At 37.2% G+C, this 21338-nt stretch overlaps 2 protein-coding genes across 2 annotated transcripts in view; one reads left to right on the top strand and one right to left on the bottom strand.

Annotated features, from left to right (window-relative positions):
• Window positions 1-2936, bottom strand: part of LOC118264903 (CUGBP Elav-like family member 3-B) — a 628396-nt gene extending 625460 nt beyond the window's left edge. Inside the window, exon 1 of the mRNA XM_050705739.1 lies at window positions 2852-2936. Coding sequence (XP_050561696.1) covers window positions 2852-2915 — 64 coding nt within the window. The 5' untranslated portion in view covers window positions 2916-2936. The remainder of the gene's footprint in view (window positions 1-2851) is intronic.
• A 9430-nt stretch (window positions 2937-12366) lies between these two features.
• On the top strand, window positions 12367-17074 carry LOC118282039 (uncharacterized). The gene is made up of 2 exons (XM_050705696.1): window positions 12367-13921; window positions 17067-17074. Exons 1-2 carry the CDS (start codon window positions 12367-12369, stop codon window positions 17072-17074), a joined length of 1563 nt encoding a protein of 520 aa, XP_050561653.1.
• The last annotated feature ends 4264 nt before the right edge of the window (window positions 17075-21338 follow it).

Raw genomic sequence — 21338 nt, 5'->3', positions numbered from 1 at the left:
AGTTGTCTGGAGAGCACTTAGTACTGTCCTCGACTTGAGGAGGCGGTGTAAGGGAGAGAGCATTGTTAGGCGAAGCGATTTTCAACTTTAAATGTTTGACCTTGAAATTAAATTTAAATGTGTTTGTTAGTCTATTAAAATATTGAAATCCGTAAAAAAATCATCTAACAAACAAGGCTCCGGTTCGCCTACGGCACGGTGATTTTTGTTTTGGAACACAAAAAGATTGCAAGCTTGCTGGCGGCGCACTTACCACCTTTTTTTATTAACGTTATGATATATATCATATGAAATACGATTTAAAGTTCAAATTTCAATGACAATTTAATTGCTGGTTAGTTGCTTGTTGAGGGTGTTATGTCCTTAAAATTATATTATTTGTGCTGGTGCACTAGTGATGAAATTTGGCATCCTTTTTCTTTGGGATAAGATGCAGGATAAGGTCTCTTTCTGGTTCTCAACAATACCAATAACGATTCACCTTTCTTTAGGAAAATGCCGTCATTATCATCAGAAATACTTCTTAAATGAAACAAAAGTGAAAATAACCATCAAAAATCTTCCCTGAACACGTATCGCTATCTTCTACACATTGTCCCAAACCTTCACAATCGGCTATACCGGTTTATGCTCTTTTTAGCGCCGTGCAAAGAGCTCACGACGTCTCGGAGGCACCAGCTGTGCCCAGAGAGCCCTAGTGGGCGGCAGTTGTTAGTCTCACTCGTTGTTGTGTTGTGTGGGGCCAGACGTCCATTCTACACTACATTTGGCATTTTTAAGAATTTTATAGAAGAAATAGTTGGAAAAAATGAGGATATTGTGCAAGAATTTAACATAAAAGTTGTTAGAAAGAGCAGAAATGATCAGTTCGTTGCATCGTTGATCCTTTCAATGGACTCCAATTACAAAGAGCTTATTTTAAACTTCTTCTAACTACATACAAAGTAATCTCATAATACTAAAAACTAGTTTGAAAATCAACGAAAAGATTAAAAACAAAATGAACACAGTTTCCGATAGTTTTTAATTCGAATTGATTTTTAAGCTTACTGACTAACTCACAGAGCCGCGGCCGACGGAGCTTAAAAGAGTTTGGACGCTGCATGGGGTCTGCAGATACATACCTACATACATGGTACATCGGTAGGGATTAGAATACTCTTTCTTATGTACTGTGAAAGTACTGAAATGGTAGATAGTTACTGAAGAGTAGTTACTAGTCAAATTCAAAGACAATATTCTATACAGTAGAAGCTCCTTATTCGCGCTTCCTTCATTCGTGGTTTCACTATTCATAAAATTGCGACCCAATTCCCATAATCGCGGTCTAAAATTTCTTTATTCGCGGATCAAATCGAAATATCGGTGCGTAACCTAAAAAAATACATTCGCTATCCTTTGTCAACGCGTCAGTAGAAGGATAAAAAAATAAAATCGATCTTATTACAGCTACGTCTAGATTGTGACTTCTGCCTAAACCTAGTGTGACCTAAACCTGATGATAATAATATTATCATCAGGCAATCTGTATGATCAGAAAGTTCAATTAAACATTTTTTTATCTACTATTTGCTTCTTAATTTCGTCATCTAGGAACGTATCCCCTATAACCCCATACAAATTACCATTCCATATTCACGGTTTCTGTATTCGCGGCATATTTACGGAACGCATACCCCGCGAATAAGGAGCTTCTAGTGTATTTCAAATTGACCATGAAGGCACATTCGAACGTCAAAGCAAATATTATAATATTAAAAAATATCTGTCGCTCGGTCAGTCATCTAGTGAAGCTATTTGCTCGTTCCAAAGTGTAAATTCTTACGAAGAAGAACGACCAAGAAATTCCATTGGTATGACAATGACAAACAGAAAGGTGGATATGAAAAGTTTAGTGTCTCAGAAATTACAATACGTTTACCGAAGAAATAATTAATATCATTATACAATAATTCACTTTATTTACAGACAAAATTACCTACGTTAAATTTTAAATGCACCAAAAACATTGTAACCATTCAGCAAACTACACAGTAGGAACACAAAATTATGCTCAATTATTATTTTTTACAAAACTTCAATTTTGCTTACAACACAGAAAGGCTATGAATAGACAAGCACATATTTAACGTGGCTATGCAACTGTCAAGCATCTGCATGCCCAATCGATAGTGTGAACGGTGCCTAACGCCGGCGGCACGTAAACATGTATTACTAACATATATGCACGGATTGGTTCACGATCCATTTCAAAGGAAGGTTAATAGTTTGATACAAGATAAGATACTTATCTGTGTGAAGTGTATGTGGAATGGGATAGTTAATGAAACAGTGTTGTGAATAACTCTAGTGGTTTATTTTCAAGGTCAAGTTTTTGCAGCTATAAATTGAATGGAATACGCCGTGCTCGTCTAAACGTTTCAAAATGGGTCTTTATAAAGAGTCTGTATATAAAATCTCAAACTATCTTTGTGTCAAATTTCACCCAAATTGATTCAGTCGTTAACCAAATGGAGAGTCTCTCGAGTTTTTGTCCGCATATTTCCGGTTTTCTTCGGATTTTTGAGATAATAACGACCTTTTTCGTGTTTTCTAATACACGTATACCGAATTTCATTTAGTTTGATAAAAACTATAAATTTATCCCACTTTTGTATTTTTTTTTTCGGGCGAGGAATTTCCAGAAATCCCCTCTTATACGCACACCTCCCAATGCACACACATGCCACATTTCAGCTCTCTCCGACCAGTTGTTTCGGCTGTACGTTGTCAATCAATCAGTCACTCAGTAACGGAAACGTTTTATAAATATAGAGATAGATAGATACATAGGCATGCATTCAATACTTACGTGAGTAACCTTCGCCGAGCATGAACAGGGCTGGCGCGAACCCATACGAGCCCAGCGCCTCCATCTCTAGAAGCTGTAACAGCTCCATTCTGGAAAAAAAACATTAATACTTTTTACAGCATCTGACAGGACGAATGACACACTATACTGAACATTTTTCGGGTAAAAGAAAACCATGAAATAATTTTCACAGAATTAGTTTTAATGCAAATTTTTTTTTTACTTTTACAAATTGAAGTTGTCCTAATCTTTTTATTTTATAATTCCAGCATGATATTATCCAACTCGAAATCTCATAGAAAACTTAAAGCTTTAGCGCCACAAATATGTGAATGCAACCCTGCTCGCTACCCTATAGATCTCAACTACGTCATTCAAACGCCAGTAAATAAAACGACCTCAATTTAAAAGCGATCATTATAGATTTCTCATCCGTTCATCTGGAATCCATTCAATTAAAATGTAAATGTCACCACCTACCATCAACTTTAGCCGACGCCTTTCAAACTTATCGGAGTCCAACTAAAACCGACCCATGAATAATACATGTGCTGCCATCTGTTATTTTAAACAGGCGACGTCTTCGGAGTTTTAATATTACATTACTGTTTTAATATAGAATAATTATGGTAATGTCAGGCATTGCAGGCGATGTAAGTGTTACTGATTGCAACTTTGAATTTGTTCGCTAAATTCTTACGAGTTAATTTCTTTTTTTGGTGCTGTTTCTGGAAAACGCTGATCCTTTTACCAATTACAAGAAATCTACATAATTTAATTTTAATTGAGATAATAGTTCATAACGTTAATACAAAACTGTGATCCAGTATTCAACAGAATTGGTACGTTTTAGTATTATTATCGATAAACCATTACAACACTATTTTAGTAACAAACTCAATTTCTCAAATTAAATTGCCTTCCATCCTCCCAAGCCCCATAAAACTAATCATCGTTACCTCAAATCGCCTACCACATGGCTATGCCCGTCAAATCCCCTCACCCCACCATTAACAAAAGAAAGGAAAACCAAAAAGCAGGCAACGTTTTCAGAACCCGGTGCAATTTGCGAGTAGGCGGGACCCTCGCGCAGATTCCGGGCGCGTGCCGTACAAATCCGATAACGCGTCACGCTGAAACTTGCAGACTCAATTTCAGGAACACGATTACTTCGCTATGGGAACAAGAGTTGAATCTCAGAGTACCTGACTCGGATCTAAGAGTTGAATTTTAGGTGTACGACTGTGTTCTGAGAGACAATTGAGACTTTAAGGTAATGTTATCGGTTGTTTGCTGAAGTAAGTGTGTAGAAGCTGATATCTACTTTTCAGTAAAGAAGCAGTGTTTGTAAGAAGATTAAAAGTAATATTTTTAAATATGTCTTCTGTATAAATGCACCTGCATCTGTGTCTAAAGAACCATCTCTACTCTTAATTTTTACTGCTGTTGGTTGGTTGATTCGACTAAGGTTTGATGAAGTTTCTTACTCGTTCTTCTCCATTCGAAGCTACACTTTGGAATGAGCATCTATCTGCACTGACACACAGACTGACGGAGAGTTCAATTTGACATTTCAAAAGTGCCTAATTAAGGATCAATTATAATAATTGCTTGATTAAGCACAGAGATGTGTTGTTGGAGACCCATAAATCTCCTATAACATTCAACATTTATTTTCAGTTGAAAAGAATACCCACAAATAGTATTTCAATGCTAGGTTCCAACATATTTTGCGTTGTAAATATTCACGCATTGTAAAAGTCAACTGAGCACGACAGAGCTCGTGCGTAACTCGCAGGACATGCTAACCGGACCCTTTACGCACCATTGCAGACTTTTAAATTGTTCACCTTTTACTGATTTTTAACTGAACATTTTCCAATATAAAATAACGAGTCGAGTTCCTCGTCAAAACAGTACGTGAGTAAGCCGATAACATAATAATTAATAAAAAAGTACCTTAAATAGAATTAATATTTTTAATCAAAAGGAATAATACTTCATACTACACAGCACTTAATAATCGTATATTATAGCAGTCACCCGTCGCATTACGTCAACAAATTGCTACGACGTAGCAGATGATGTCACCGCTACGCGATCGTAGCAAATGTCGTAGACGCATACATCGCACGTTAGAACTTTCAAGAAAGTTATACTCAGTTGTAAAAAAGCATTATACTTTTTTAACAACCGTATACATAAGTACGTGTCCTCTCAATAAAATACCTTTGAAAACCAAAAATCGTTTCGAAAGCATTCCAATATTAGAGCTCGCATTTACCGCGGACCTTTTAAAATGAAATAACAAGAAAAAACATCCCAGTTATTTGCAGCGGTTGACAATAACGGTTTAGTGAGCCAAATACCGGTTTTTTGCCGCCCCCCGCCCCTTTACGAGCATCGGTATTATTGAATTTCGCGAATGTAACGCAAAAAAGCCGATATCATGTAATCGCCAAAGGGCTGAATTGTGATTTTGAGGGCACTTGCCGCAAATCCTTTGGGGAATTTTTATCTCTTTGTTTATTTTAGTGTTTTGGGCCTTCTTTTACATGCTGTTAAGCCATGTTATGGGTTTCGGTCTGCAGATATTAGATAACGGAGTAGGTTTCCGCTCATTAAAAGTTTTAGTGGTCGTTTGTTTAACTCATACAAATTGTTGTTGGGATATTTTTACCCTGAAACCATGCATATTTTTTTATAAACTATACGTTTCTGTAACATAGAGTGTCTCAACTATAATATTGGATTTATTAATTTGGTCAAATCCACTCAAACTATTTTTAACCACAACAAATATTTAGTAGACTACTGTTGCTGGCTCATAGTTAACTATTTCCCACAATTTTTTCGTATACATTATTTACGTCAGAGCTCGCACCTGTCTTGCTTTCTGTTCCCCTGTTCCGTTGAATTTCCTTATAGTGGCAACATGTGTTAAGTTTACTTATGTTTTCTAACTTAAGGCCAATACTTTTAGTATTTAGTTACGGTATCATAAGTTTTCATGTAAATAAAGAAGCTCTTTGCCTGGTGTCTACCCTGTGTTTGATTCTAACCTTCAAGAAAAAAGCGTTACCTAAAACCAACAACGCACCTAGCGGCTGCTCTGGTGGTGCAAATATCCATTGGCAGCGCTAATCCCTTATCCCTCCCATCAGGTGATTCGTCTATTCGTTTGCCATATTCAACAAAATAAATCTGTTAATAACACGCTTCATAAAAACCACAAAAAAATCTAAAGCAAAACCAAATGAACACTACACTCACTATCAACATTCAAGTAATAAACACAGATAGACAGAAAGCCTCACCAGTCACCGTAGTCCACCAAAAAGGCGAGAAAGTATAAACCAAACACTCAGATATTCAATCGAAAGGTCTAATATTTGATTTCACTCGATTCCTGCGTACTTTCAGTGGGTAAATAGCATTTATATTGACATCCTTTACTTGGCTCTCAAGAACCTATTGCCATATGAAATGGGAGGCTGCTATTTGTCATAGTGACTGCTGAAGGTCTTTCAAAGAGTTTGCCTACTCGATGGTATATGAGCACTAACGTATGAGTGCTTTGTTTTATTCTAGATTTTTCTGCGATATATTTTGTGTGAAGTTGGTATTTTATTGGTATTGCTAGCACGTTTGGTATACCTACGCGTATTTGAGAAATGTATAGCTTGGTAGAGATACGAGAGGCTCATTTTTTGACCGACTTTTAAAAAGGAGGTTCTTCAGTTTGACCTGTATGGTTGGATATTATATCGCGTTTGACTGAACCGATTTTAAGGCGGTTTTCAGCATAATATTCCAGGTTTTGGGGTTATTATCTGACTAAAAAAAATAAAGGTAGTAAAGAAAATTGAAGGCTATGAATTTTACATACCTCTTTCGCTTCATCAACATTATTTGTTTTTATTATATAATAAAAACGTCTAAGCAATGTCTATTACAAAAACATGTTAATTAATATTATAACAAAGTCCCTTAGATAAAAACTTGCATCGTAAATATAAAAGAGTTTACTTCTTTTTACAGTGTAATTAAAGTTATGAAGTCTGCTAGACTACGTATATCTAGTTCTAGACTAATAAATCAAATTAGAGAGCCTGTTTGTAATATTGATATAACAACTTTTTAGTAGTAAAAGTGATATGTATATTGATATGCATGTAGATGCATACATAAGATACATGTACCAAAAACATTTTTCTCTGTCTCTGTATTATTTTTCATAAAGTATTAAATTTTCACCGTTATAATATTTATATTATTAAATACTAGTTTCTGCTCGCGGCTTTGCCTGCGTTCCTGTAGGATAAAAAGTAGCCTATGTGTTATTCCGGACCATAATCTACCCCTGTTCTAAATTTCAGCCCGATCCTCTCAGCAGTTTTGACATAAATATTATATTTTTAACAACAAATAATGCAATTGTAATGTACAATATTAGACTGTCGATATCAACTTTATTATGTGTCTCCTTGTATTCAAAGGTCGATTGAGCGTAGACATTTGCATGGCGAGACATTGAGACGAAGACGAAATAAATAAACCATGAATCTGTGTCATAAAAGAGGTTTAAGTACTTTGAACTTTTACTAGGGAATAGTATCGCTATGACGTCATAATTTTGATGAAGACGGTACAGAAATATAATTTAATACCAATTATAACGTAACGTTACCTGACAATTTTTTTTGTTTATTATAGGTAAACCGGTAAACGAGCAGACGGATCACCTGATGGTAAACGCTTATGGACACCCAAAACACTATGTCTTGACAATACAACGATTACTTTGTAAATATACATTTTGTAAATTAAGAGTTTTTAAGTAAGAAATTGCAGTAATAAAAATATTTCTTGCTCTAGGTTTTGATTAAAGAATGCTTGTGTATACTTCAAATTGAAGTTTCATGCAAACAATTAACTTACTACGGTTAATTAACAAATCTGATCCCATCCTTTCGCCTTTGTTTTCGATCCTAATGAAAGAGACAAAGATAACAAATCACCAAACCCAGCAAAACTTTAAAAGACTAGAAATTCAGAAACCATCTCAAGCATCAAGCTTACATCGTCCAGAATTCGGGGCACCGCAATCGGTCTGTGCTTACACAGTGTATTAAATCGTCGGTCCATGCCAGCGGTTGAGTGAGCGTAGCGATTTGTAATCTAGCCATTAGCGGAATGTATCGTGCTTGCTGCACTAGGCCTGCCAACAGATGGCACATGCTGGACCAGATACAGCCGTTGTTCCGCTTGCTTGCTCTCTCTGAAACCAGATTGCATCTGTAATCTTTTTATTGAGGTTGTTCAGCCAAATGTTCGGAGAGATTTGTTGCAAGTAAAACTTTTTGTTCTTAATATTTTGTTGCTTAAGCTGAAGAGTAATTCTGGGGTTTTGTTACCAATACAAATGATACCTATTGTGTTCGTACAACACATTCTACATATGACAATACAACATCGACATGAGGCGTCCACAACAATGCACACCAAAGACCCTTTTCACTATAATCAAAGCATCAAATTCTGCAACCGTAGGCCCGCACAATACGAAACAAGAGCGGTCAGGCTGGACACAGGCCACACAACGGCAACGTGTACCATAACAAGGGGGGAATAAAGAAGGGAGGAAGGGGGACAAACCGGTACAATTAGGATCGCAATTAGAGGACAGTATGTTCCAGATTACAACCGCACACTCCACAGAGATTCACATTCCGGTGTCGGGAATAACAAAGCTTGCCAACTAACTATTAAGACGTTCTGAACTCGGGCCTCGCTTTATGGCCGCTCAAATTGCACTTGTATTTTTGTGTTAAAATTGCCCCGTCGTAATCTAGGATTTGTTGAGATTTTGCACAGCAACATTCTGAACCGCTTTGTCAGTGGCTTTTTACTTTGGTTATGCCAGTTCTTAAATTTAAAGCGAAACGTTTGGCATACAAGTCGTTGGTTATTAAAAATGATTTTAAAATGTTTACATTTCTGTATATCATTGTAACGTTTTAAATCTGTCTCATTGGTCGAGTGGTGTCAAGTTGCTCGTGCCGAACAATAGGTCTCGGGTTCGATTCCCGGGTCGGAAAGAATTACTGGGCTTTGCTAAAATTGCTCAGTAGTAACACGTAGTCTGGAATTGTGTCCAGTATATGGCAATAAGCTCACCCCCAATTACATGAGACTTTTAACACAATTGGTGAAAAGTGGAATTACATTGTAAAGCGACATTACGTGCCGTAATTTGCACCTCTGCCTACCCCTTAGGGGATAAAAGGCGTGACATTGCATAATAATGTTTTAAATGTTTCTCTCTGAAACTGCGTACTGCGTAGTTCTTGCAAAACCATTTATCTAACCTTCGACATTAAAACCCTTCATTATATTAAAACCTTACATTAAAACTTTACTAGGCGGGGAAGCACACAGGATGACTTTCCCCTCAAAAAAACCTACTAACTTACATAGGTACGCTCTAAAAAAGAGTACATTGTTGTATCATAATATATTACGTACACAGAATACAAATAACAGATGAATGCTTTTAATATAAGATAGCTTCACTCGTCCATACGTTAGACCGGGCTGTATGTTGCAGCAATATTTTTAAATTTTGTTGCCAAGACCGACTTAGCATGAATATGCGAATTGAATTGTCGTACAGGTATGCAAATCAGGTTTTGTATTTTATTTAATATGGGAATTTATGTTTTAAAAGACGTTATGTACAGTTAGTAATTAAAGTTAATAAGTATATTCTTGAGTCAGTTTTATCATTTGAATTAAAAGTCTAGTTGGTCGAGTGGTTGCAAGCGTGACTACGGAGCAAGGGCCTCGGATTCGATACCCGTGTCAGGAAAAGGACTGTTGGAATATTTTCAGTTTTTCTAAAATCTTTCAGTGGTAGCACGGAGTCTGGAAATGTGTCCGGTATACGACAATAGGCTCACCCCCCTATTACATGGGACTTATATCGCAAATGGTGAAAAGTAGGTATACATTGTATAGCGGCATTACGTGCGATAATGTGCACCTCTGCCTACCCCTTCGGGGATAAAAGGTGTTACGATATTTATTTTATTCTTTTATTTTTATAAAAACTTGTATAAATATGTTAAAATAAATGTAATATTATAAATTATATCACATATAAAATACAAAATGAAATGTTTACTAACTTACAACTACGCCTCTGAAACCGTAAAAAAACCTCGTGTTATGAATGTTAGCTTTAACGCTTAGCATTAGAGATTTTTATACTAAAATATACTTTTTAAATTTATATTTTTTTGTTATTTATTTAGACGATATCAAAATTTATGATAACAAATGGTTTGTTTTGTAAACAACATTTATCTTCATCCGAAGGAAATCCGCTTAATGTTATTTTTGGCTTTTGGGGATTTGTTCTTTTGTTCTACTTTAAATTTAACGTGAAACCTACATTCACGTAGTTTTCAGTATTAATCCTTTTTGTTTGTAACATTGTACCAAAATCTTATTAAGAAGAGAACCTACTGCATATCTTCAAGTAAAGTTTGATATTATGATATCCACACATAGTAGGTATAGCTTTTGCCCGCGACTTCGTTCGCGTGGAATAGTGACTTCCGGCAAATTTTTGGTTTTAACCACATAGTTCCCGATCTCGCGGGATCTCTTCAAAAATGAGATGTGGAAGATATTCCAGGGAACTCTTCAAAAATCAACATAATGAGCTCTGCGTTTGAATTTAATAGATGTATACTCACTTAGGGCATTGAAAAAATAGTTTAAAAACGGACTTAAACTAACTTAAAACTAAAGAAAGCTACCAATTACGAATTTATAACAATTAAAAAAGAAACTATATTACAACCTATCCTCTATGCTATAATAACCAAGCTTAAACTAAATAATTTAAAAGAAACGACTTAAATCTAATCTAATTAATTTATAAATTAGACTTACAATTTTATTAAAAAAACTAACTACAGTAACTACTAATAATCGATATCAAACTAAACCTACGTTAAATAGTTTAACCAAAAATCCAGGAAAACCCAACAAATAAACTTATTAATTGACAAATACAACGAAACCAATTTAGAATATACGAAACAGCAGGACCACTACAGACAAATAATCATACGACTGATAATACACTTTTTCTACGATAGTACCGAAGCGCTCGGCCGATACCCAACCAAATGAATGTAACGAAACCATAGCGCGATCTATTTCGATCCCAACGCCATCTATCGAGGATAAAGACAACTTGGAATATTTATTTATACTCCGTTCGGGCATTTTCTTTGTACTAAATGTTTTATTATATTGATATTATTTTTTTCATACCTTTTTACTATTTATTTACTTTTTTTCGATGAATTAAAACAATAACATGAACCGAAGTCGTGTAACGATCGACATAGAATTATTTATAAATAATTTATTTCTTATTTTTATTTATTGATTTTTGAAATAAAAATATATCTATGTCCTTTCTAAGGTTCTAAACTATATCTGTACCAAATTTCAACCAAATCCGTCAAATAGTTGCGGAGATTAATGGTATAAGCATAGAATGTTCGACGTGATTCTTTAATTTGACATAACTTTTTTATTTATGAACCGATTGACATGAAACAAACACTAAATGTAAATTTAAGCATCCCACAATATATTCGTGAAAACCGCATCCAACTCGGATCAGCCGTTTCTGAGATTAGCGCGCACAGACGAACAGACAAACAGACAAACAGACAAACAGACAAACAGACAAACAGACAAAAAAAGTTAATTACATTTTTGGGTTCGACATCGACATAACAATAACCCCTGCTATTTTTTTTATTTTTATTTTCAATGTACAGACAGCACTTTTCTACGATTTTATTATATGTATAGAAGATGTGTTTCAGCTAGCAGTTTAAAAGGTTCGGTTGGTGCGGTGGCTACCGCGCAACGTGTAGCGGGTTCGATTCCCACAAGGACCAACTCTTCGTGTGATCCACAAATTGTTGTTTCGAGGCTGGACTTCATGTGTGTGTCAATCGTATATTTGTAAACGCACCTACGAAACAGGAGAAATTCCTAGGTTAAAGAAAAAGAACAAAGTCGTTACCTAGTCAGATCATACGGCATTTGCAGGAAGAGTAGATAGTAGCTAGTAGTGCCATTTTACTCGTACTCTGATATCTCTATGCGGCCAATACTTATGAGTAAACAATCGTACACAAAACATAATAATGAAATAATAAGAAACTTGCAACACTAAAAATGTCAACATACAAATTTTACACTGTTTTTATAATATTTTATTAAAGCCGATTTGTACAGCAATATTCACATTAAATCATCAACAAAATCATCAAGAAATCTTTTACAATAAGAAACCTTCTACAATAAAAATCTATTATATAAAATTTAAGAAGAAATAAAAATGTACACCATGACACTGACAGGAGAAGCCAAAAATCGTTTTGATAATTATATTATATTATACTAGTGAAAAGTGAAAAATGTTGACACGAGCAAGACGATGTTACGCACACCCACCATCCCCGGACTCGTCGCTCAGCTCCGCCTCGCCGTCACCGGAACCCAACCACGAAGAACTTCCGGTGACAGTAGTTACGTCGAGCTCGAGCGACGAATATTTCTCCCCACCGACGTCGCCACCACCTGCACGTCGGCCGAGGAGAGGCCGGCCACCGACGGGCTTGGGAGCCAGGGGTCAACAGACCTCGGGACGGGTCCCCGCTACCGGTGGTTGTGCGCGGCGCATGAAATGGTCTCAAACAATAAATGAGAACGTCATGCGCGCGTACTACGGTGCTACGGAGGGAGGAACCAACCTCACTGCGTACCGTGAAAGGATGCTGTCGATGTTTCAGGTACTCGAGCCATCCGTCAACGTCTCGGCTCAACGACTCTCGGATCAGGTGCGGGTCATCGAACGCAATCGTAGATTGGACGAGGCTGCACTTGATCGGCTGCGCTCAGAAGCACTGCGCAACCGTGTCGTCCCCGCCCCACCACAAGAGGTGGCACAAACACCTATAGCGTCACAAAATGTGATACCGACCACTCCTGCCGCTGGAGTGGAGGACGACAGGGTTGAACAAGTAAGTACTCAGTGCAATGAACGACTGAGGAGTGCTTTGGAGGATGCGATCCGTGAGTATAGATTTGCTCCTTTAAAACCAAAACTGCCACGTTTGCCCATGTGTGGAAAAAATAGAGCGCTGGTAAGCGCTCTGGATTCGCTACTTAAAACATATTTTGAAAGTAGCGAAAACCTCTATGATACACACTCGATCCTGTACTGTGGGGCGGTAGCAGCTTGTCGAGTGGCTAACGTCAGATTCTCGAATCTTGACGCAGCAGTCCGACCAAAACCAGCAGTACCAGCCTGGCAGTGCAGGATTGAGCGTCGTATCAGTGAGGCCAGGGTGCTTATCGGCAAACTATCCTGCTTCAGGGAGGGCAATACTCGTCCTAGAGTGATGCGCTTTGTAAGACGTGCATTTGTGGGGACTGAAACCAGTCCTCATGAATACATGTCACGTGTTACAGAGCGCATCGACTTCCTGAAGCAGAAAGTCTACGCATGGGCAAATCGTATCAGGCGGTACAAAAAACGAGTTGAGCGATATACTCAGAATCGCATGTTCCAAAGAGATCAGAGGTGGGTATATAGAAATTGGGAACGATCCAACCAAGATGTGACTGATGGGCGGCGACCGGATGATGAAGCCACTAACACATTTTGGCGCAACATCTGGTCGGTGCCTGTTAGCCACACAGAGGATGACTGGATCTGTGATGTTGAGCGAAGGTGTGAAACTGTGCCAGAGATGGAGGAGGTGATAATTACCTCCTCTGATGTGAGCAGTGCAGCCTGTTCGGTCCCAAATTGGAAATCACCGGGGCCAGACGGGCTGCACAACTTCTGGCTCAAATGGTTCACCAGTTCACACTCTCGCTTAGCATCGCAATTCCAGGCAGCTTTAGAAGCTGGATCGTTGCCCCAATTTCTAACAACAGGCGTTACCCATCTGCTCCATAAATCAGGTAGTTCCACTGAACCCAAAAATTATAGACCAATAACATGTTTACCAACGGTCTATAAACTTCTTACATCTATTTTGAGAACAAAAATAACAAAACATATTGAAAAACATTCCATTATGTCTGTATCTCAAAATGGATGTAGGAAGGGGTCTCGTGGAACTAAGGAGCTACTCCTCATTGATATGGTTGTAAGCCAACAGGTTCGTCGGTCCCGAAAGAATTTGTCTACATGCTGGATAGATTATAAAAAGGCATATGACTCTGTGCCACATACATGGCTCATGAGGGTGCTGGAGTTGTATAAGATAGATGCAACTCTACGCGCCTTCTTGCAGTCATGTATGAGGCAATGGAGTACTGTGCTTTGCTATCCGGGATGTAGACAAATCCAAGGGAGTGAAGAACCTGTAAGGATAGTGCGAGGAATATTCCAGGGTGACAGTCTGAGCCCACTATGGTTCTGCTTGGCCTTGAATCCTCTCAGTACTTTATTAGAGGCTTCAGGGCTAGGCTATCCTTTGCGGAGAAGGGGTCTAGTCATATCCCACTTGCTTTACATGGATGACCTCAAGTTGTTTGCTCCAAATAACAAACAACTGATGGAACTACTGAAAATAACTGAAAAATTTAGTAGTTCCATCAGAATGGAATTTGGAGTAGATAAATGTGCTGTCATGCATGTGAAGCGAGGAGGGATTGTGGAATCTGAGGGTCTAGAACTCTCAGATTTCACAAAACTAAGAGCGCTCTCCGCAAATGATACTTACAAGTACCTGGGTATGTCAGAGGGATTAGGCATTAATGGACTGGACATGAAACAATCGTTACGGGAACGCTTCTTTGGCCGCCTGAATAAAGTGCTGAAAAGTTCATTATCAGGCGGAAACAAGGTGCGAGCCTATAACGGTTGGGTCATGCCGGTTCTAATGTATTCTTTTGGTATACTCAAGTGGACTCAGACTGAACTTGACACTCTGGATAGGCGAGTCCGAACACTGCTGACTGCAAATCGTATGCATCACCCTCGTTCATCGATCATGAGGTTGTACATCCCGCGGAAGTGTGGGGGTCGAGGCTTGTTAAATGCTAAGACCCTTCATAACCGTGAGGTGTGCAACCTCAGAGACAATTTCCTGAAAGTAAACGAGGGTATGCATCGAGAAGTAGCGGCAGTGGACAATGGATTCACTCCACTATCTTTAGCAAAAGAGAACTGGCGCAAACCTGTGGTACTAAGCGTCAATGACCGCAAGGAGGTATGGCATAGCAAGGAGCTCCATGGACGCTTCTTCCGGGCCCTTCATGGACCCAGTGTAGATTTTCTGGCGTCCGTATCTTGGCTACGATTCAGTAATCTCTTTGGAGAAACTGAAGGATTTGTCTGTGCAATTATGGACGAAGTTATCCTTACGAATAACTACCGGAAATATATTATTAAGGATGGGACCATTGACATATGTCGGGCATGTCATAGTCCTGGTGAATCCATAAGACATATAATTTCTGGTTGTGGTCGTTTGGCTAATGGTGAATATTTGCATAGACATAATCAGGTGGCCAAGATTATCCACCAGCAACTTGCTTTGCACTACCAACTTGTTGAGTTTGAGGTTCCATACTACAAGTATGCGCCCGATCCAGTTCTCGAAAACGGCCATATCACGTTGTACTGGGATCGATCTATCATCACTGACAGGACTATTGTAGCCAACAAACCTGATATAGTGGTGATAGACCGACAAGCGCGCCGCACGATGATAATCGATGTCACCATCCCTCATGACGAGAACCTCGTGAAAGCTGAAAAAGATAAACAAATAAAATATCTTGACTTGGCTCACGAGGTTGTCGACATGTGGAATGTGGATTCGGCTATCGTTGTGCCAATAGTCGTGTCAGCCAACGGTTTAATACCCAACAGCCTCGACAACCACCTTAGAAGGCTGGGGTTGGGCGGATGGATCAAGGGCCTGATGCAGAAGGCAGTACTCCTCGAAACGGCACGTATTGTGAGGAGGTTTCTGTCTTTGGAGCCCTAACCACCGGTAGCTTGGACCATGCTCCCGCTACTGGTTGGCTCCTATTTTTATATTTTTAAATGTTATTTTGTTTTTTATTTTTATAAGTAATGTTTAAAAATATAATTTTAGAGTGTTTTAAATAAATATGTGAAATAATAATATACTAAACCCAAACCCAAATTAAACCACTATTAAACTCCACACTCAGAAATCGTTTCCCATTCCACGCTCCATTCTTTTACTACACCTAAACTCAATGTCTCAGTATTAAAATTCATGTAAATAAGCTCTCTACAAATATACCCATGCATATACTGTTTCACTATTTTTCGTATATATTCTAGCCTTTTGTACGAAGCGCTCCGTCCGGTGGATCTGCTTTTTATGTTAAACCAAAAGGCTATTTGTCAAGTTAATTTGAATTTACTCGCACGATCCGACCCTTTGAAATGCATGCTTTAAAAATATTCTAGTTTTTACATGGACTGCTGCAAACAAATGGAAACATAGTAGCTTTTAGTTATGTACGGTAACTTGTTTTTTTTTTTTGTACATGATTCAGTATTCATGGGATTTATGGTGATTTTTTTGGGTGGAATTTATTTGTCAGCCTCACATACAGACCCTTTAGTTTGGTTTTCTATATTTTTGTATTATTCATCATCATATCAGCCACAAGACGTCCACTGCTAAACATGGGCCTCCCAATGACTTTTAGTACTAACAGGTTATAAATTCTGAAGATAAAGGTGGTAGATTTCGCAAAAGAATAAACAACAAACACTTTTTCAGAAATTCAAGGTTGTTCTCCCTTAAGAGAATTGAAGGAAAAATAGAAACATTGAAATATTATTCCAGCATCCATATTTCCATGCTAATTAAGCTATAAAATATAAATAAAACATTTATCTTCCGTAGAGAATATTGCCTCATTCTGCTCATTATTTACGGCGCAAAGAATACCCTATTAAATCTTAATAAGAGTCTTTAATTAGTTCCATGCGATGTTAGCGCCTCGAGCAATGTTGTTTACACAATGCAAGCATTAGTCGGATATTTTTTCCCGAAGAAAAAATTAGGTACTTTTCTTTGTATTTTCTTTTCATGTTTTAAATGTATTACAGGGAAATAAGGATGAGTCGTTTGTAATCTGATTCTCAGAGTGACTGATAAGAACATCATTATTTGATACTCAAATTTAAAATTCAGAAACTTACTCAAAAAATGTTTAAGTCACATAAAACAAAACATTAAATTGAAATTCGTAACTTGACATTACTCTACCATAGCTTTCATAACCAAACAACTTTCATTCACATCAAATCCAAGTTTCCCACAAAAATCCCTAAATATTTTGATAAAATCGTCAACCCTAAAAAAAACGAAGAATGAATAAAAAAAATACTGGAATATCCGCGTTTCACCGACAAGAATTCTTGCAACATTTTAAGCGGTGCAGATTTTAATTCACGCGGAAATCCGCATGTATTCAAAAAAGTCGACGCGGATTCCGACGTCGCTTGGGCCCGGGATCCGCGCACGGACGCCGCGTACGTACGGACGTGTGATTAAATTTTCAGGTGTATATCGGACTGTGCACTAGCGTGGAAACTTCCTTTTAAATTATCTTGTTTTTTGTATATTTTTTATTGGAGATTGTCAATGATTGAGGTGATCATCATAATTATTAAACTTAGAGAAAAGTCCGCTTGTAAAAAAAAAAAAAACAAAACATAGGTAAGTATAACAGGCCGCTTGTTTCTTTGAATAAGTGATTAAGATAATCTCCACACTTGACACACAGTTTTAGCTCACAATGTATCAGAAAATACTAGTGTATCATATCTTTTAATTGACTCTCACGACACTCGAAAGAAAAATAAAAATGGTAAGAAATATATTCAATCAACACGCAACATTAAACATCAACAATTATCACAAGAATGTTTCAAAGCTTGTTTATTTGTTTATTTGGATGTTTGTCCATCAATCACGCTGAAACTACTCAACGGATATTCATGAAATTCGCTATACAAACAGGGTAGCAGCTGACACTAGTGATAAGATACTTTTTATCCGACGGGAATGCATGCGAAGCCGCTGACAGAACCTGGTAAAAAATTAAATAAATAGCCAACTCAATAGAAAAATCAATAAAACTTCAATACCAAACGCTAACAGCTCACAATACAATTAATTGCTCACAATAACATCGAACACGGACCTGCAACATGGCTGCGATTACTCAAAAGTATCACTATCAACCATTACAGTTATAGCTTTCTTTAAACTTTGGATTTAAAGTCACGTCTCTACGTTTGGTGGGAAATACAAAAGGTGTGAGTTACGTTGGGTACACATTGAGAAATATAAGTGAGGTTATGTGTTGAATGTGATATAATAATATATTATAGTAGGTACGTTTGAGGGGTCTCAATAGAAGAGACGTGTGTGTGGAATCAAGGATTTTTATTTACACTTAAAGATTTTATAACTTTTTTAATTGGAGAAAACGTACATCTCGATATACACACATTACCTGTAATGAGTATTCCAATGAAGGGAAATTTAAATGTTTTAGTTTAATTAAATAGTAAATTATTTTTATTTATCTTTTATATTGTAGTTTAGTTGTAAATATTATGTTGTAGAATTGATTTATAATTAAACATAACTAATGATAAGATAAGTAAAAAAATAGAAATAAAATGTTAAATTAAATATAAACAATAAACAGTGACAGCAAAATCATCATTTAATAAACGATGTTATGTAATTGTTATTATGAATCAAATCTAACTACAAGCCGAACTCAAAACTCTTAAAAAATAAAAAAATACACGAAAAAACACATACGTCTAGCTTCCAATAGCCTGCAATCATTCGATGCAGGAAACTTGGTGTAAGTTTAAATAACGAAGTCTAACACCCTGTATAACAGTAGGTAACAGGGAAACTATTGAAAGAACAAAAGTCATAAATTTTTGCCGCCAATAGCGACAGTTTTGTAGGTAGTGTCAATTGTTTTGTCCCAGAGCGTTGTAGGGTTGACTCTGTTTAAAACGTAAATCACTTCAAGGTTAGTGTTGGTTACACAGTTAAATTATTGTGACATTAGTCTAATGAAGATAAAAAATATGACTCATATACAAGTTTACTTCGAACCGGATCTGACTACGAAAAAAAGAAAAAAGATCTTAAAAAAGCACACTGAATGTACGTAAAGACGTACATCCCTCTTTTATTGAGAGGGGGAAAATCATCCAATGACTTGTGACGTTCTTACTCCTGCTTTTCGATCTGGAACCCCGGTAACCCCTATAAGTAGTCTGCATCTCCGGTAGGTACATGTCTATACCAACATTTAACAATGTTATAATACTGTCTCATTGCTCATTAGTTATAAGACTGTCTACTGCTATACATTAGATGCATTTCCTACTAATCCAGTTGTAGCTTAGTCGACTAAAGGTCTCAGCACATATGGGATCGGAAAGGGATCGTCACCGTAACGCCTTTTGCCTCGCTGTCAACGTCGGCCCATTCAATATAAAAAAAAAAAAAAAAAAAATACAGTCAGTAAGTTGATTGCAGAGTTCAGTCACACACTTACAGAAAATCAATCTCAAGATTTCAAAAAATGTCTAAAAATATAACACGTCAGTTCTGTCAACCCTAGGAACTAGCGATTATTGCCGAAGCGGAGCGTCGGAAAGTTTTGAGGTGTTCTCGGTATTCTGCGCCGGTCGCAATGTTTGTGCACTGTGACATCAATACTGGCTGCTGATGATTTTATTGGGACCGTTCAAATTAATGGAGTTTGTCTATTTAAAGTGGTTATTTAAATAAAGTAAGTTTTCTTGTTTTAGTAGAACACGGTGATGGATTTTTTGGATTTTGGATGGACACACAACACGCCTACCTATGAGTAACCTGTTCACTCGGGACTTGAAGACACCCAATTGTACCCAGAAAAAGCAGACTCCGGCAAGGAGTTCCTTTTTTTAGCGGTTTGCACAAGGGAATTCGAAGCAAACAGTGGAATACCAACCATATACGGGTGGTGGTCTTTAAAATTGCATAATATAAAATAAATTTTCAAAAGATTCTCGCCTTTCGATAAGTGTACTGAATAGGATGACATTGTTTCTTCATTTTGGAGCGAGTTAAATTGCTATCTTTATCATCTGGCATAAACATTAGGATCCATATATTTACAATTCTACATCTACCAAATGAAAAAGCACCACCGCATATGTAAGGTTTCCACATCAACATAAATCTACATGTCCAATTTGGTATATCGACGACATATTTGTCAGTCAAGCCGCGAGCTGAGACATACGATCGATTAAGAGCACACGATGAACACTTAATCCGTTGAGTGCGTCCTCTGGTTGAGCACGGCAGCACGCCACAACAAGGCACTGTGTAGGATTCCTGGCATTACATGCTGTGGAACATCTTACTAATTCATTTCAGACGTAATTTGCCAGTTTGCAAGTGTAATAGATCTAGTTTTCAATTACCTTATTTTCAACGTTAATATTAATTGATCGTTACCACTTCTATTTTTTTTCTCCGTTGTTTATATGACTGGGCAACGTGGCACACAACGTGTAGTGGAGCAACTCTTTATGTGATCCATAATGCCCACAAGAGGAAATCCCAAAGTAGTAGACCCACTAGGATTTCCTCCTGTTTTAAAACAACCATAAGGAGACCACAATAATCTTACCCCACTACAACAGCAAATTCAAAAAAAAACTGTACTTAAATCAAAATACATTCAAGTTTTTCATAAATGCATTTAATATCTCTTTGGTTTGTGTTAATAATAGAAATAAATAAATTAATCAATTCAAAACATACTTTCAAAGAAGAATGAACTCTATAAACCTAAAACCACATATAACCAACCAAAAACTCTTAAAACTTACTACCAGTCAATCCCGCTGACATCACTCAGAGATTCACCCTCCATCTCTCGTGCATTAAAGACAGAGTTGAGCGACAGACATTGAATGTAATGCACACGTCCCTTACTCTATAAAATTAACAATTCTTATCACTGCCAGCGCTCGTAAAGTCGCCGTATGACTCTGGTCTCTGTCACCATAGAAAAAGTACGATTGGTTCTAGATACGAAGTCACTTGAATTTGTCTAGTAAGTATTTGATAGGAATTGATTCACTGCTTCTTTTTCTTCAAACTTGTGTCATAATTTACTAACACAGTTGCTAAAGTTTAAAATAAATAACACGGCTTGATAGTATTATACATATGTGCATATACTATGGTCTGTCAAGTTTTTATACATGCCAGTTTCATCTACCTGTGGTATTATTAATTACTGAAGATGAAGTCCTTTTCATAATTGTAAAAATCTAGTTAAA

This window comes from Spodoptera frugiperda, chromosome 28 (genome assembly GCF_023101765.2).
Source record: "Spodoptera frugiperda isolate SF20-4 chromosome 28, AGI-APGP_CSIRO_Sfru_2.0, whole genome shotgun sequence".
NCBI lineage: Eukaryota > Metazoa > Arthropoda > Insecta > Lepidoptera > Noctuidae > Spodoptera > Spodoptera frugiperda.
Note: the sequence above shows the minus strand (reverse complement) of the source record. Positions and strands in the feature narration are given on the sequence as shown.